This window comes from Xenopus laevis, chromosome 4L (genome assembly GCF_017654675.1).
Source record: "Xenopus laevis strain J_2021 chromosome 4L, Xenopus_laevis_v10.1, whole genome shotgun sequence".
NCBI lineage: Eukaryota > Metazoa > Chordata > Amphibia > Anura > Pipidae > Xenopus > Xenopus laevis.
Genome location: NC_054377.1, coordinates 54,983,200 through 54,997,821, shown reverse-complemented (window position 1 = coordinate 54,997,821; position 14,622 = coordinate 54,983,200). Strand labels below are relative to the sequence as shown.

The window sequence follows — 14,622 nt, the reverse complement described above, 5'->3', positions numbered from 1 at the left end:
GCTGCCTACACACCAATAAACACTTGCTGGTTTTGGAATGAATTTTATATTGTAGAGTAAATTATTTGCAGTGTAAACATCTAGTTGTGCTTGCCTTCAAAAGAACTGCTATGTAAGCAGGAACAGCCAGCTTCTATATATTCACAGGCAAATATAATATCGAGTCATCACAAGGTGGTCAGCAAAAAGAACCATAAAGAACCCACCATAAAGAACTAGTTCTCTTCTCCCTGATTTGTCCCCATGACTTGCTTATCAGTTCCATTTTGCTAATCAATGAGTTTGTTTTATACTCTTAATTCTTGCATTTTTTGATATCTGGAATAATTAGCAGCTGTTTTCTCATTTATTTTCTCATATTTTTATTCCAGGATTTGCCTCTGAAGCAGGGAGTGTCTGCATTAAAAATGACCTGTAGTTCTCTGCTTCATAGGTTAGAAACTTATTTTAATATTTTGTGGCTACAGACAGTCCCGCTTACAAAACAAAAGGAGGAAAAAAATGATCTGGCTATTATAATTGGCACAGACTGTTAATGGGGTTAATGTTTGTTTGTTGAATCTCATTTTAGCAAAACAAATAATAAATAAACAAAAGCAGTGATGCCCAAATATGTGTTTGTGGCCTTCAAAAATATAGAGCAAGAAGCTGAAATTAAGCTTAATAACATATCACAACTACATTTGGGCATTCTTAACTCACCTGTGCACAGCCAGTTATTTTAATCAAAGTATTTAAAAATTCAAAACATTCCAGACTTAGGAATTGTTGTGGGAACAAAACTCAATCATATGCAAAATTGCCTAATTCCATTGGGACTGTTGGCCTTTACAGGTGAAAATGTGTATATTTACTTTTGGATTGTACACTACAGATGCCTCATCTGCCTCCTCTTCCTCAATGGGCGGTGCTTGCAGCTCCTTTACCACCACTTCCAGCCCTTCTATTTACGCTACCTCACTCACCGATACCAAAGCTATGCAATCGGAGAGTTGCTCCTCTGCTCTGGGGGTAAGTAAACCAGGGGTAAGTGAACAGCTCTTAGCCAGTAATGCAGGCCGGCAGCAGTCTGGGCCACTAAGATGGACTGTCCTAAACATTTCGCCACCACCCGAAGACTTGCTCGATAACAGTCAGATGTCCTGCCAAGATGAAGGGGGTGGACAGGAGTCGGAGCAGAGTTGCAGTATGTGGACAGAAGATTCCACCTCCAATTTTAGCAACATGAGTTCCCATTCTTACAATGATAACACCGAGGTGCCTCGTAAGTCACGGAAGCGAAACACAAAGCAAAGGCCTGGAGCCAAACGACAAGATTCCAACATGGATGTTTTTGATGCTGATAGCGCCAAAGCTCCCCATTATGTGCTTTCCCAGCTCAACTCGGACAGCAAAGGCCATACTGGAAATGGGTTGGTATAAGTGCTGTTTACACATAGTTTACCTCTGTCCTATTCTGTATGATGTTATGTGATTCTTTGTACACATTTATTTTGTACCGCCAGGCTAGTGTAACTTTTATGTTTCATGATTTAATCTTCTAGAATTACAAGTACAGGATTGATTATCTGGAAACCTGTTATCCAGAAAGCTCACAATTAGAAGGCTGTCTCCCATAGACTCAATTTTATCCAATTTTTTAAATGATTTCCTTTTTCTCTGTAATAATAGTGCTTCAAGTACCCTGTACTTAATCCAAACAAAGATATAATTAATCCTGATTGGTCTATTTAATGTCTACATGATTTTCTCGTAGAATTAATGTTTGAAGTTCTGAATTATGGTAAAATCTATTATCCGACGAAACCAATATGGAGCAGGCACACAATAAGGCAGACTTCCACCAGGCAATAGTTCAAAGTAAAGAAGCTTTATTGTGTCCACAGCCTGACGCGTTTCGTGTCACAAACTCTTAATGCCTATGATTACGATTTTGTGACACGAAACGTGGACACAATAAACTTTCTTCACTTTGAACTATTGCCTGGTGGAAGTCTGCCTTATTGGGTGCGTGCTCCATATTGGGGTTGTCCGCCCCCCGTGCTTAGGGCTCAGGGCGGTGCACCTGGGCCACTTCCCCTGTGTGGTGAGTTTACCTTTATACTCTTTGGAGACCCTAACACCACAGATGTATTTTCGTTAAAATCTATTATTCGGATAACCCCAAGTCCCAAGCATTTTGGGTAAAAAGGTCCCATACCTGCATAAATAGCTTAGTTAATTTATAACCGTATCAGCTGCTTATGACCTTGGGAAGGTTCATATATAACTTGCTGGTCACCCATTTTTCATTTGTAATTTTTTATCCCTAAGTTAAATAATTGTACCCTTAAGTATCCTAGCGATAACAGAATAGGGCTTTTGGCTAGTTATATTGTCTACTGTTGTCCCAGCACAGCAAATGCTTCCACGGATCATTCATTTGGCTTTCAGTCCCCTTGCAGTACATCTCAATATAAAGATTTTATAAAACATATAAGGCAGAGTTCTATCAGCCAATTCAGATAATGAGTTCAGACACTTTTGAGATTGAATTATTTTCAGGTTATTCTGTTTTAAACCTAAATCTTTCCTGCACAAATCAGAACTAGTGGTGCTGTCTTTTTGCTGACTATACGTCCCTGAAATGGCACACCCACTGACTAACCTTTCCTTTAGTGTGCTGGTATGAGCTTCATTTCAGTGAATTGTGTATTTTTTAAACATGCAGACCTCATCGTATTGTGTCCCTTTATTTACGGCAAGCAGCAAATTTACTCCTGCTATTCATTATGATGCTTTGTCATTGTTTATGGTAAAATAAAGAGCAGTTATCCCTAAATGCAACTTTGTGTTTTGACTAAAATCAAGTTGCACAGGAATGTTTTTGAGGTTGTGGGCGATGCAAAGAACTACAGTTGTTTTATGACCTCAATTGCTGTTTAACTGAATGAATATCATTATCTATAGTTTTTTTTAGGCATTAACCGTTAGTCTTTGTCACTATTACTGATGAACCACCATTACAGTTTTTAGGGAAATTGGTGCAGCTTATTCTTTAAGTACTCAAAAGGTATACACATAGGAGTCAGTTTTACCTTGAGCAAGAAGCTCTCTTTTGCTTTTTAAGTTCTCCTTCTATCTTTGACAGTGAAGAAGATGTTTAAAGAGGTGTCTGCTGCACATGCTTGCTGCCTCTGCTTCAATGGAAATCAATCAGGCATGTATAATACACAGTCAAAAAAAGAGAAGGAGAGCTTGGAAACCAAAAGGGGCAGAGCTTCCTACTAGACCAGGAAGTAGCTGAAATGAGCTGCAGTTTTCATCTTGTCATTTAGAAAGTACATGATACTGAATGCAGGGAGAAGGTATGTTATTCTGGGCACTATTTAGAGTAATTTTTTTAAAAAAAAGTTTGCTTATTCTTTAATAAATCAGCCCCTTAAAGGGGTTGTTCACCTTCCAAACACTTTTCAATTCAGTTGTTTTTAGAAATAAAGACTTTTTTCAATTACTTTCCATCGTTTATTTTTAACTGTTTTTTCCAAATCTAAAGCTGGCCATAGACGTGCAGATTTACCTGTTATATTGGACGAACGATCGGACATCCCAATCTCCCGACCTGCCACTAACCTTTCAGATCAAATAAAGTAGTAAATGAACAGCCGATGTTCTGCCCCTACAGCAATCGTACGAAAGTTTATGTCCTACAAAAGCTGGTGACAGTCTCTCATTGAAAATTGTCAGATTGGCAATTCATGCAGAGATATTATTATTGGCAGCCGACAGAAATCTTTTAACCTGGCTGATCGTCCAAACGACCGATCTCCATGGGACGAAAAATGTTTGGACTCTCCACACATGGTCCGAAAATCATACGAATCGAGGATTTGTACGATCGGATCTTTGCATCTATGGCCAGTTTAAAGGGGTGGTTCACCTTCAAACAACTAGTTTTCAGATAGATCACCAGAAATAATGACTTTTTCCGAAGACTTTCTATGTGTGACCATTTTTCTAATATTGAAGAGTGTCTTTTTTTCACCTTCTGAAGCAGCCCTGAGAGGGGGGGGGTCGCCGACCCTGTAAACTGTTCTAAATTGATACATTTAGTTGATACATTTCTTATCTTTGTCCCTGCTGAGCAGAATCTCTGGGTTTCATTACAGACAGCTGTTAGAATTGATACAATAGTTGCTAATACTCCCGAGATGCTGCTGAGAAATGTATCAACTAAATGTTGCAAAATTGTAACAGTTTAGAGTCTGCACCTGAATTACTGAGCTGCCAGACTCAAACACCAGAGACACAAACATTCAACTTTAAACTTCGATTTTGGAAAAACAGTAAAAAATAAATAATGGAAAGTAATTGGGAAAAGTCTTTATTTCTGGGGAACAGTATAAAAACAACTGAACTGCAAAAAGTGTTTGGAAGGTGAACAACCCCTTTAAGTTTAAATTTTGAAACCCGATGTCCATCCCCATGCCCTGACTACACACTTAAATGGTGGAGAGCAGTGACATCTAGGAAGGGCTGAATGGAAAGTTAAAGTAATTGTCTGCCCCGCCTCTATGCCCAGGGCATGGAGGAGTGGCAGACAATATTTGAATGACAGCTGAGATTTTTAAATGAGCTTACAACAGCTACGAATGCTTTAATAAAAAATAGAAATTGGATTTCATGTTTAATTTGAAAAGGACTTTTATTATACAGATTTTTGTGTCTGGGTGACGATTTGGGCAAAATTAGACATTAACCACCTACCTCTCCTATGTAGAGACTGAGTTATAGTTAGGAACACAGAACATAAAGTGTGCACAGGAACAGTAACACCAAAAGATGTAAGTGTTTTAAAGTAATGAAAATATCATGTAGTGTTGCCCTGCTCTGGTAAAACGTGTGTGTTTGCTTCAGAAACACTACTATAGTTCATATAAACAAGCTGCTTTATAGCAATGGCGGAAATTGAAAAAGGCTATAGGGAACAGGATAAATAGTGGATAACAGATAACACCATTATGTTCTACAGAGCTTATCTGCTATCTGCTGTGTTACTTGAGCCTTTTCTCTTTTGAATAGCTGTCCCCATTGCTACACAGCAGCTTATTTATATAAACAATAGTAGTGTTTCTGAAGCATACATATGCTGATAAAATAATATTTGATTTTTGGTACATACATGCTGGGTGGACTTCCTTGACTGATGTCTATGCACTGTGAAGTATCAGTAGATTGGACAGCTTTGAAAATGAAATGAAAATGTCATCTGCCGGTGTCTGGTGCAACAACAGATGAGGGAGTAATGAGGAACAGAATCTCCTCTTTACTCCCTGTTGGCACAACATATCCTTTTTTTTCTCAGAAGCCTATTGGGATTTGCTTGCCTTAAGTTTTTTTCTTTAACTTGATTAAGATGCAGAAAAAAATTTAGAGAAAAGAGACTGTATGTTAATGTTTTTCTATCTCACAACAAACATTAATTATGGTTGCTTGGTGCAGGACTGTGAATTGGCCACTTTCTTGCAATGTTGTACATGTGTGGGATTCCTTATCCAGAAACCCATTATCCAGAATTATCCAAATTACGGGCTCCATTTGAATCAAATAATTCATTTTTTTTTAAAAATGATTTCTATTTTCTCTGTAATAATAAAACAGTATGTTGTGCTTGATCCTAAATAAGATATAATGAATCCATATTGGGGCAAAACAACCCTATTGGGTTTATTTATGTTTAAATTATTTTTTAGCAGACTTAAGTTATGGCAAGGTCCCAAGCATTCTTGATAATAGATCCTATACATGTATGAGCAGTTAGGTCCCTTGCTCTTGCGAAAGGTGCTTTACTTGGCTAATTATCTCTAGGGATGCACTGAATCCAGGATACAGTTTCGGATTTGGCCTTTTTCAGCAAGATTCAATTCAGCCGAATCCTTCTGCCCAGCCGAACCGAATTTGAATCCTAATTTGCATATGCAAATTAGGGTCGGGAAGGGAAATTGCACAACTTTTTGTCGCAAAACAAGGAAGTAAAAAATGTTTCCTAATTTGTGTATGCATATGCAAATTAGGATTCGGTTCAGTATTCGAATCTTTCACAAAGGATTCGGTGGTTCGGCCGTATACAAAATAGTGAATTCGGTGCATCCCTAATTATCTCTGTAGCCACTAGTTTGTTTCATAAAACAGTTGCCTGACAATATATTCACCTCTAAAAAACTGAAATGAATATGTTCATATAAGGCTCAGGTCCTTTACCCGGCAGTGCACAAGGCAACTGCAATTTCACAAGGAAAAAGAGATTTTACATTTATATAAACTTTCTCTGTAGCATTAACAACTTTGTTCTCTTCCTTCACACCCTAGCTCGCTTTTCACTTTTAATATTATTCTAATAAACATAAGTTTCTACTGTTTATTGATCTCAGATCCACAGAGATTCCGAAGGGAGGAAAAAAGAACCTGGTGTTGTGTGAGCAGTATCCAGCTAAAGCCGAGGGAAAAGAACTGAAAATAGTTGTACAGCCAGAAACACAGCATCGCGCCAGATATCTAACAGAGGGAAGTCGGGGCTCTGTGAAAGATCGGACACAACAGGGCTTTCCTACTGTAAAGGTTGGTTTGATTCTAAAAATGTCATTGGTCATCTGTCTACTATACTTTCAAACAATACATTTTGTATTTTCCTAAAATTCAAAAAATATCCTATGTATAAAACTATATTTAGGTTGTGTGTTTAGAGTTCATTTTTATTTTCTAGCAGTCCTATAAAAGGAATTGCTTATAAGTATTGGGCACACACACACTCCTCCTGTGTTAGTACTCCATATGATACATTGCCCCTAAATGATGCAGCCCATCATTTTTTTTCAAATCATTGGCCAGCATTCAAGATTTTCAGCTTAGTCTTTCCCCTGACCATGTATGAGACTTCTTGTAATGGGAAATATGTACAGGTTTGGGAACCATTATAAGGAAACCCATTATCCAGAAAGCTTTACGGAAAGGCCATCTCCCATAGACTACATTATAATAAACCCATTTTTTAGAAATAATAAAACAGTTACTTGTACTTGATCCCAACTAAGATATAATTAATCCTTATTTGAAGCGAAACCAGCCTGTTGGGTTTATTTAATGTTTACATAATTTTCTAGTAGACTTAAGGCATGAAGATCCAAATTACAGAAAGATCTGTGGTCCTGATCATTCTGGATAACACGTCCAATACCTGTACTATAGCATTATATAGCAGTTTTGCATGGAAAATAGCAAGAGTTTCACACTATAGTGTTACTATTGAAGCCAGAGTATCCTATGAAAACTTGAGTGGTTTGGAATATGCATGCTGAGTTAAGGGGTAAAAATCAAGCAAAAACGTAGCAGCCATGCCAGCTGGTGAAGCTATGAGTAGTGTACAAAACACTTCACGAGTATACTACCTAATTGAATTATCAAACAAGCATTTAGGCACATATAGGAGGGATCACTGGGCGTTGCTTGCTAAAGCCTAAAGGTGGCCGACACGGGCCGATAAAAGCTGCCGACAAACCGAGTCAGCAGTTTATCAGCCCGTGTATGGGGCCCCCCGAAGGGCTTCCCTGATCGAGATCTGGCCAAAAGTCGGCCAGATCTCGATCGGAAGGGACTAAAATCTCGTCGGATCGCGGCCGCATCTGTTCGTTGATGCGGTCCCGCGATCCGCCCGCCCGTTAGGCATCGTTAGGATCCAGATCGTTAGGATCCGATCAAAGTGGGCATATCGGAGCGACATCGCCAAACGAGCGGATCTCTCCATGTATGGCCACCTTAAGCCCTGTAAACTGAATGCTAATATGAATATCACCTCCAGATGTAGGTGGAGAGATTGAAGGCCTATTAAATAGTGGAGACGTTGATGAATAATTGATGTTACTACACTAGTGTCCTTGTTGGCTTCTCCCTTTTGATGTTCTGTGTACTTTTGAAAAGTTGTCTGGGAGTCTGATCTGGCAAGCTGCTAAACAAAGAGACACTTTATCTGAATATTAACTTACTAAAACTTTTGTGAACAACAACATTGTAATACAATCCTGTATTTATTAGGATAAAACTGCTGTATGTCTCTCCCCATGTTCGTTTATCATCTGTATATATAAAATGGTCTCAAATCAAAATGAAGGGGAGGTTTACAGTATATGAAATTAATGTTGATTTCCCTTTTTCTATTGCAGCTGGAAGGTCATAGTGAGTCTGTGGTGCTTCAAGTTTTTGTTGGTAATGACTCTGGCAGAGCAAAGCCGCATGGATTTTACCAAGCTTGTAGGGTTACTGGGAGAAACACCACACCCTGCAAAGAAGTGGACATAGAGGGTACAACAGTTATTGAGGTTGTGCTTGAACCAAGCAATATGATGACACTAGCGTAAGTAAATATGTAGTTTTTATTGTTAAAGCTTGTGTGCTTGAACCATCCTTGCCTGCTGCAGGAATTTGATTATCTGTTTTTTAATCTAAAATGTTGAAGCACAACATTCTGGCTTCACTGTTCCATGGGAAGAATGCAGATATTCAAGAAACATTCAATAAGTGGAAAAATTCCCCTCACAGGTCTCTGTTGCTTTGATTGGGGGTTTTCTGCTGTAGTGTAACCGAGTGACCCTGTTGGCCTTATTTTTTGCATGCATGCTGTACATTATAGAGCAAGGTAGTTCACAAGTCACATGAGGCTAACTATTTTTCACGGGACGTTAACCAGATAATTTCATCCTTTATACTATACAAACAACAATCCCCAAAGCCTGATCTCTTGCCTGCTTTGGTCAACCTACAGTTTTTTATATTCATTGCAAACTTCATTAAGGTATGCTACATTTTTATGTAGAAAATTTTAATATAAATTAAAATATCACAAAACTGTCAGTTTGTAAATCATTGGTGCTGTCCTTTGAAGACCCTGTAACCTTGCACTATATTGTTACAGGGTTGATTGTGTTGGGATCCTGAAGCTTCGGAATGCAGATGTAGAAGCACGGATAGGAGTTGCAGGTTCTAAGAAAAAGAGCACTCGCGCCAGACTAGTGTTTCGAGTAAACATCACTCGCTCAGATGGCTCAGTTTTAACGCTTCAAACACCCTCTTCGCCTATTCTCTGTAGTAAGTCATATATTGCATTTTTAAGCCTTTTAAGCTCCCTTGTGTTTTATCTTTGTCCATATTTTTAGAGAATACAAGTACAATTCAACTGTCTTGTTCTAAAATGCCATACACGATAACCCTAAGCAAAAACAGTGCAGTTTGAGGATCTTTTTATAGCTTGTCATTTGCCGTTCTTTTTAAATTGACTTATTTAAACAGTGTTGCTTATGTGGCCAGGGCATCCTTTAATATTAGAGAGACAAAATACAGAATATTGGATTACAATAGATAGCTATTGTCTTTGCTCACATAGAACATTCTAATTGACTTATACTACATTACGATTTATTTTGCCAAAATAAAATGGTTTGGGAATTTTCTGTAATACAACAAAAAATTGATTTTTTGTGATGTGTAGTGCAGTAAAGAACAACTTTTAATGAAACACAGTGGGACAAGTTAAATATATTAGTAATTACTTGTTTCTAATTATACGTATCCTCATATTCCAAAGAGCTGCAGATGAGCTTGATAGTAAACATAAGAGTTGTGATTCACATGTGTCAGGTCTAATTAAAGGAGAACTAAAGCCTAACTAAAGTATATTTATTTATTTAATTTTTTAATTGCCCCCGCCAGAGCTTTGACTGCTGCACCGGGAGGGAGTTCCTGGTGCAGGTGACCATGTTGGGTACATGCATGTGCATAATGAGTGCAACAATTTGCTCATGTGCGCTACACAACATGGCAGCTCACACCAAGAACTCCTTCCCTGTGCAGATGTCTTAGCACTGGCAGGGGCAATTTAAGAAAAATTATTAAAAATACTATTGTTTCCCCCAACCAGAGTGTAGGCTGCCCTTTATAATCATTCAAATACAATAGAAATAGCATTGTTTTAGGCTAATTTATACCACTAAAGGTGTTTGTTGCCTAAAGTTTTTAGCACTTCAAGTAAATTGGATGTAGTTTAGGGGGCTTTATTTTTATAATTATCTTATATGAGCAGTCAAGGTTGCCTTCAGAACTTGGTAAATATAGTATATGACCAGTGAATATCTTCATGACAGTTGTCAGTGGTCACAGGCATTCCTTGCAGCTCTAGGAGGTTATTCCTGCAATATATTATACCATGCCATGGATACCTGAAATCATAGTCTTTTAGAAGGTACAGCTTTCATGTTGTAATGCTTTAAGCCTATTATGGATTTGTTGACATGTGAAATCGACCCCAGAATAGTTGGCCGATGAATGATTACGTTGACTAGAACTCGCACATCTGAACACAGAGATTTCAGAGACATAGAAGCCAATAAATATTTGGGATACACAGTCAATGCAGTTAGTGCAGAGGTCAGCCTCTCTACATTATACCTGCTTCTACATGTTTACATATTTGTTTTTAAAAAAAAGTGTGCGACTGTGCCCTTTTTTATTAAAATTCACATGGAGCTACACTCCTTAGCTTCAACATAACCAAAAGTAATGATTATTTTTCATCAGCAGATAATGAACAAGTTTCTTCTTTGTTTCTTAGCAATGGCAAGTTCTTATCAGATGAGATGTATTTGGGTTATACTGTATAAATTAATGATGGCAAGGGCAGCTTTGTGTACTGGAATACTAAATGAAAACAATATTGCCAAGATCCTAGCCAGCTAGTAAATGTTCACTTGTTTTTCTTTTCTATTCTCTTCAGCCCAGCCTGCTGGCGTCCCTGAAATCCTAAAGAAGAGTTTACATAGCTGCTCAGTGAAAGGGGAGGAGGAGGTCTTTCTGATTGGCAAAAACTTTCTGAAAGGAGCAAAAGTTATGTTCCAAGAAAATATTGCAGGTTTGTATTTTGTGTGTATATTTCCATGAAAAAACATTGTAGTTACTGTTCTTACATAGTTAGGTTGGGTTAAAAAAGACAGTCTATCAGGTTCAATCCCGCCAAGTAACCCCCAGTGCATGTATATATGTATATATATATATATATATAAATATATATATATATATATATATATATATATATGTGTGTGTGTGTGTGTGTGTGTGTGTGTATATATATATATATATATATATATATATATATATATATATATATATATATATATATATATATATATATATACACACATGCATGCATACACTGGGGGTTATGCACAGGTATGTGTAGATCTACCCATACACTCCACATTGAAGCTGCCATATTGCTGACCTTCCTTAAAGAATGTGACTGTTAAACCCTGCTTACTGATCTATATTTGTTTTAAAACTGGGTAATATTTTTACAGCTTTGTTTTCCTATTATCATTATTTTTGTTGTGGTTTTAGATGACAATTCATGGAAAGCTGAAGCTGAAATTGACATGGAGTTATTCCACCAGGTAAATAATTGTTTTATATCTGTGAATTCAGTATAAGAAATGCTTCATTGCCACATTATTTATGCCTATGTTATTTCTCCAATATGTTTCTTGTAATTGCATTGTATGAAATTTCTTTATGAAATACTGAAATTATGATGTCTGCTTATTTCAACACAGAATCACCTTATAGTGAAGGTTCCTCCTTTCCACGACCAGCTTATTACTTCCCCTGTTTCAGTAGTTGTGTTTGTTGTGACAAATGCAGGTCGATCTCATGATGTTCAGTCTTTCACGTACACTCCAGATCAATGTAAGTACTCTGTGCTTTTTCACTTGCATACTCCCATACACCTCTCATGGACTTACATTAGTTTACAAAGCCTAGTCTTGTCTATATTCCCTAAAATATATTGTATACTGTGTGTGTGAAAAATATTTTGGGTAACATTTTAGAAACTGTGTTGGCTTGCACAGTTTGTGACTCCAAGATGGCAGCAGGGCAAATCCCCGGATCAACTTTGTGCTGAAGATTTCATTATCCCAGCATTTTATCCCTTGCTAAAAAGCTGTCTAACCCCTTCTTGAAGCTATCTAATGTATCTTTCAGTAGAGCTACACCACAACCTCTGTTACTGTTCTTACATCTAATCTCCCGCCCCCTGGAGATGAACTAGATACTCGAATGGTATCTTACTTAAGAAAAAACTTGAATGTGAAAAACCAGATTCTGCAAGTTCGAGTCCCGCAACCCGAAAACTTGAATTGATCGAGTTTTCGGTGAAAAAAACTCGAATCGCTTTAATCATTCGAGTTTTCAGGTAAAACCCTCTGAAAAAAACTTGAATATCAAGCAGGCTGTTAACATGGTCAAAGGGTTCAGGGGACCTCTGCCATTGACTTCTACATGACCTAGACAGGTTTTAGGTGGTGTATTTTGGATTCAAGCTATTTCCAGGGTCGGGTATCAATTTTTAACCCGAAAATGTGAGTTTTGACCAAAAAAGAAAACTCTAAAACTCGAATTTTCATGGAAAAAACAGGTTGAACCATAATAAATCTGCTCCTAAATGTCTCCGTGCAACCTTTTGCTAGATTGGTCAGTTTCTGACTTGGGAACGAGTCATTCACCAACTTTTGCCAAAATTGTAGGGGAGGGGGATTGATTTCCAGTGCATTAGAGTGGTCTTCTTAGTGGTCTTCATAGTACAGAAATATTAATACTTCACCTCAGAAACTCTGGATTGCCGGCAGGACCAGAAGACCTGAAACATTGTGCCTATCTCATGTCTGCACTTGGGGCATTGATCTGACACATTATCATAGATTTTTGCAATGAGATAAGGGGGTCAAGTTCACTCTATTTAGAAATGTAATCTTTACATAGAAAGCAGTCATTTGTACAGCAATGTATCAAACACTTTGGCAAAATTCAAATAGATAAAATCTACTTTAATCCCACTGTTCAATTTCCTACTTCATCATAAAAAGAAATTACATTTGTTTGACACAGTCTGTCTTGCATAATTCTCATGCAATTCTGTCCATGCAATCCTCCATAACATAATCTTGAGTGTATTCCTTTAACAAACTTTCAGGTAACTTGCCTACCAAAAACGTCAGACCTACAGGTCTAGAATTGACAAACTAAGGTTGTTTCCTTTTCTATTCTAAACAATAACAAGAGCTCAATAATCTATAAAGTCTAATAGTGCTCTCAAACTAAACACTGGGCAAAAACGTATCTCTCTATTGTGCCATGCTTTAAGGGAACGGTGTCACACATGCAAAAAAGTATAATATTATTTGCTTCTTTTATTTTACAATTCTGCAGAGTATAGGAGATTGGCGATACAACCCCTTTTTAATAATACACTAAATATCTCCCTGAAGTAATTTGAGGTATTGACTTCTAGCTCTAGAACGTAATCTGTTTGGCATGCTTGTTTAGTTCAAATGTTATTCTTCTATTTGCAGCCATTCCAGTAAGTGTTCTTATAAAGAAAGAGAGCCCCAGCCCGGCACAGTCCTGCACTTTTGAAGACACTATGAAAGGTATTTATTTTCTTCCATGTTTAACCTTCATAATGATTCAAAAGTTCTCACTATTTTGTTCGTGTACAAAATATATGCCAACTAATTTTCTTTTAAGCATTCTACAGGAGCAATCTCTTGCTAATGTGTTGCTGATTTCACTGTAACCTGTAACAGGTACCTGTAGTCTTGTAACATTGCTCTCAAGGTGGGGAAGAGTGGTGCAACAACATAACATGTGTAAAGGGAAAGACCAGCCTTAGGCCAGGTGAAGCTGTTCAACCAGTAGGTCCCCTGTCCTCCATTAATTGTTAAGGCCAGCAAGGAGATCACCTGTAATGTAATGTTACAATGTTATAAGGTTGTGAGGTATTCTTGCTGCCTGGCTATTGAAGGAGGGCTATGTATCACAGTTCGGGTAATTCACATACAGACACCCACCCCACCTCTGTAAATAAATATGCAAAGTTAAGCATAAGCAATGGAACAAATAAGCAAAGCAATTAAATCCACTTCTTCATGTACTACTTGAATCCCCAACTAATGCTGGGGATTTACAAAATCAAAGGAATAAAACGCCGTTCATATTTTTCAAAGACCCGCTAGAGACTGAAATGCAAAGCAGGAGAAGTGTAAACGTGTTAAAATACCTTATATTTCATATAGCAGTGACTGATGGTGGAAATGTCATGTAAGTCCCTTTATGTAGATCATTATGAGTAAAAGATATTTAGTAATTCTGGCAGTCCGCTTTCATTTGGTAAAAGAAAAAAGTATGATGCGCACACTTCTGGGGTTATCCAAGTGCATGCATTAGAAATCACTGCAAAGCTTGTACGGTTAATGACAAAAAAGCTGTTTACTGCATTCCCCTTTAGGCTCCTCATGTGACTTGTTTTGGTAGGCTGATTTGCATTCCTTATTCTCGCAGGATGAAGCTATGGAATGTGTGTTTGTGATTGGTAGAGGTAATGGAGTTGACTTGTGACTGAATAAAGAAAGCACTGGGAGCAAAATGGGCCAACAGCTTCCACTAATTGCTTAAAACTACAAATACTGGTGGGAATATCCATAACCATAAAAATGAATTGCTCCACTGACGGAAAGCTTCCTTGCTAGACAGATGCTTTTATGTAAG

At 37.7% G+C, this 14,622-nt stretch overlaps 1 protein-coding gene across 14 annotated transcripts in view; it reads left to right on the top strand.

Moving 5' to 3' along the window:
* The window catches only part of nfat5.L (nuclear factor of activated T cells 5 L homeolog), a 57,754-nt gene that overhangs the window by 31,813 nt on the left and 11,319 nt on the right, over positions 1-14,622 (top strand). For 6 of the 14 annotated variants that reach the window (XM_018257931.2, XM_018257929.2, XM_018257934.2 and 3 more), the window contains 8 exons: positions 875-1,412; positions 6,411-6,597; positions 8,196-8,386; positions 8,945-9,117; positions 10,799-10,933; positions 11,419-11,471; positions 11,631-11,763; positions 13,428-13,505. In XM_018257931.2, coding sequence (XP_018113420.1) covers positions 875-1,412; positions 6,411-6,597; positions 8,196-8,386; positions 8,945-9,117; positions 10,799-10,933; positions 11,419-11,471; positions 11,631-11,763; positions 13,428-13,505 — 1,488 coding nt within the window. Of the gene's footprint in view, positions 1-371; positions 434-874; positions 1,413-1,971; positions 3,348-6,410; positions 6,598-8,195; positions 8,387-8,944; positions 9,118-10,798; positions 10,934-11,418; positions 11,472-11,630; positions 11,764-13,427; positions 13,506-14,622 lie in introns of those variants that run through there. The other 8 variants (XM_018257937.2, XM_018257936.2, XM_041590183.1 and 5 more) reach the window with 4 other exon arrangements.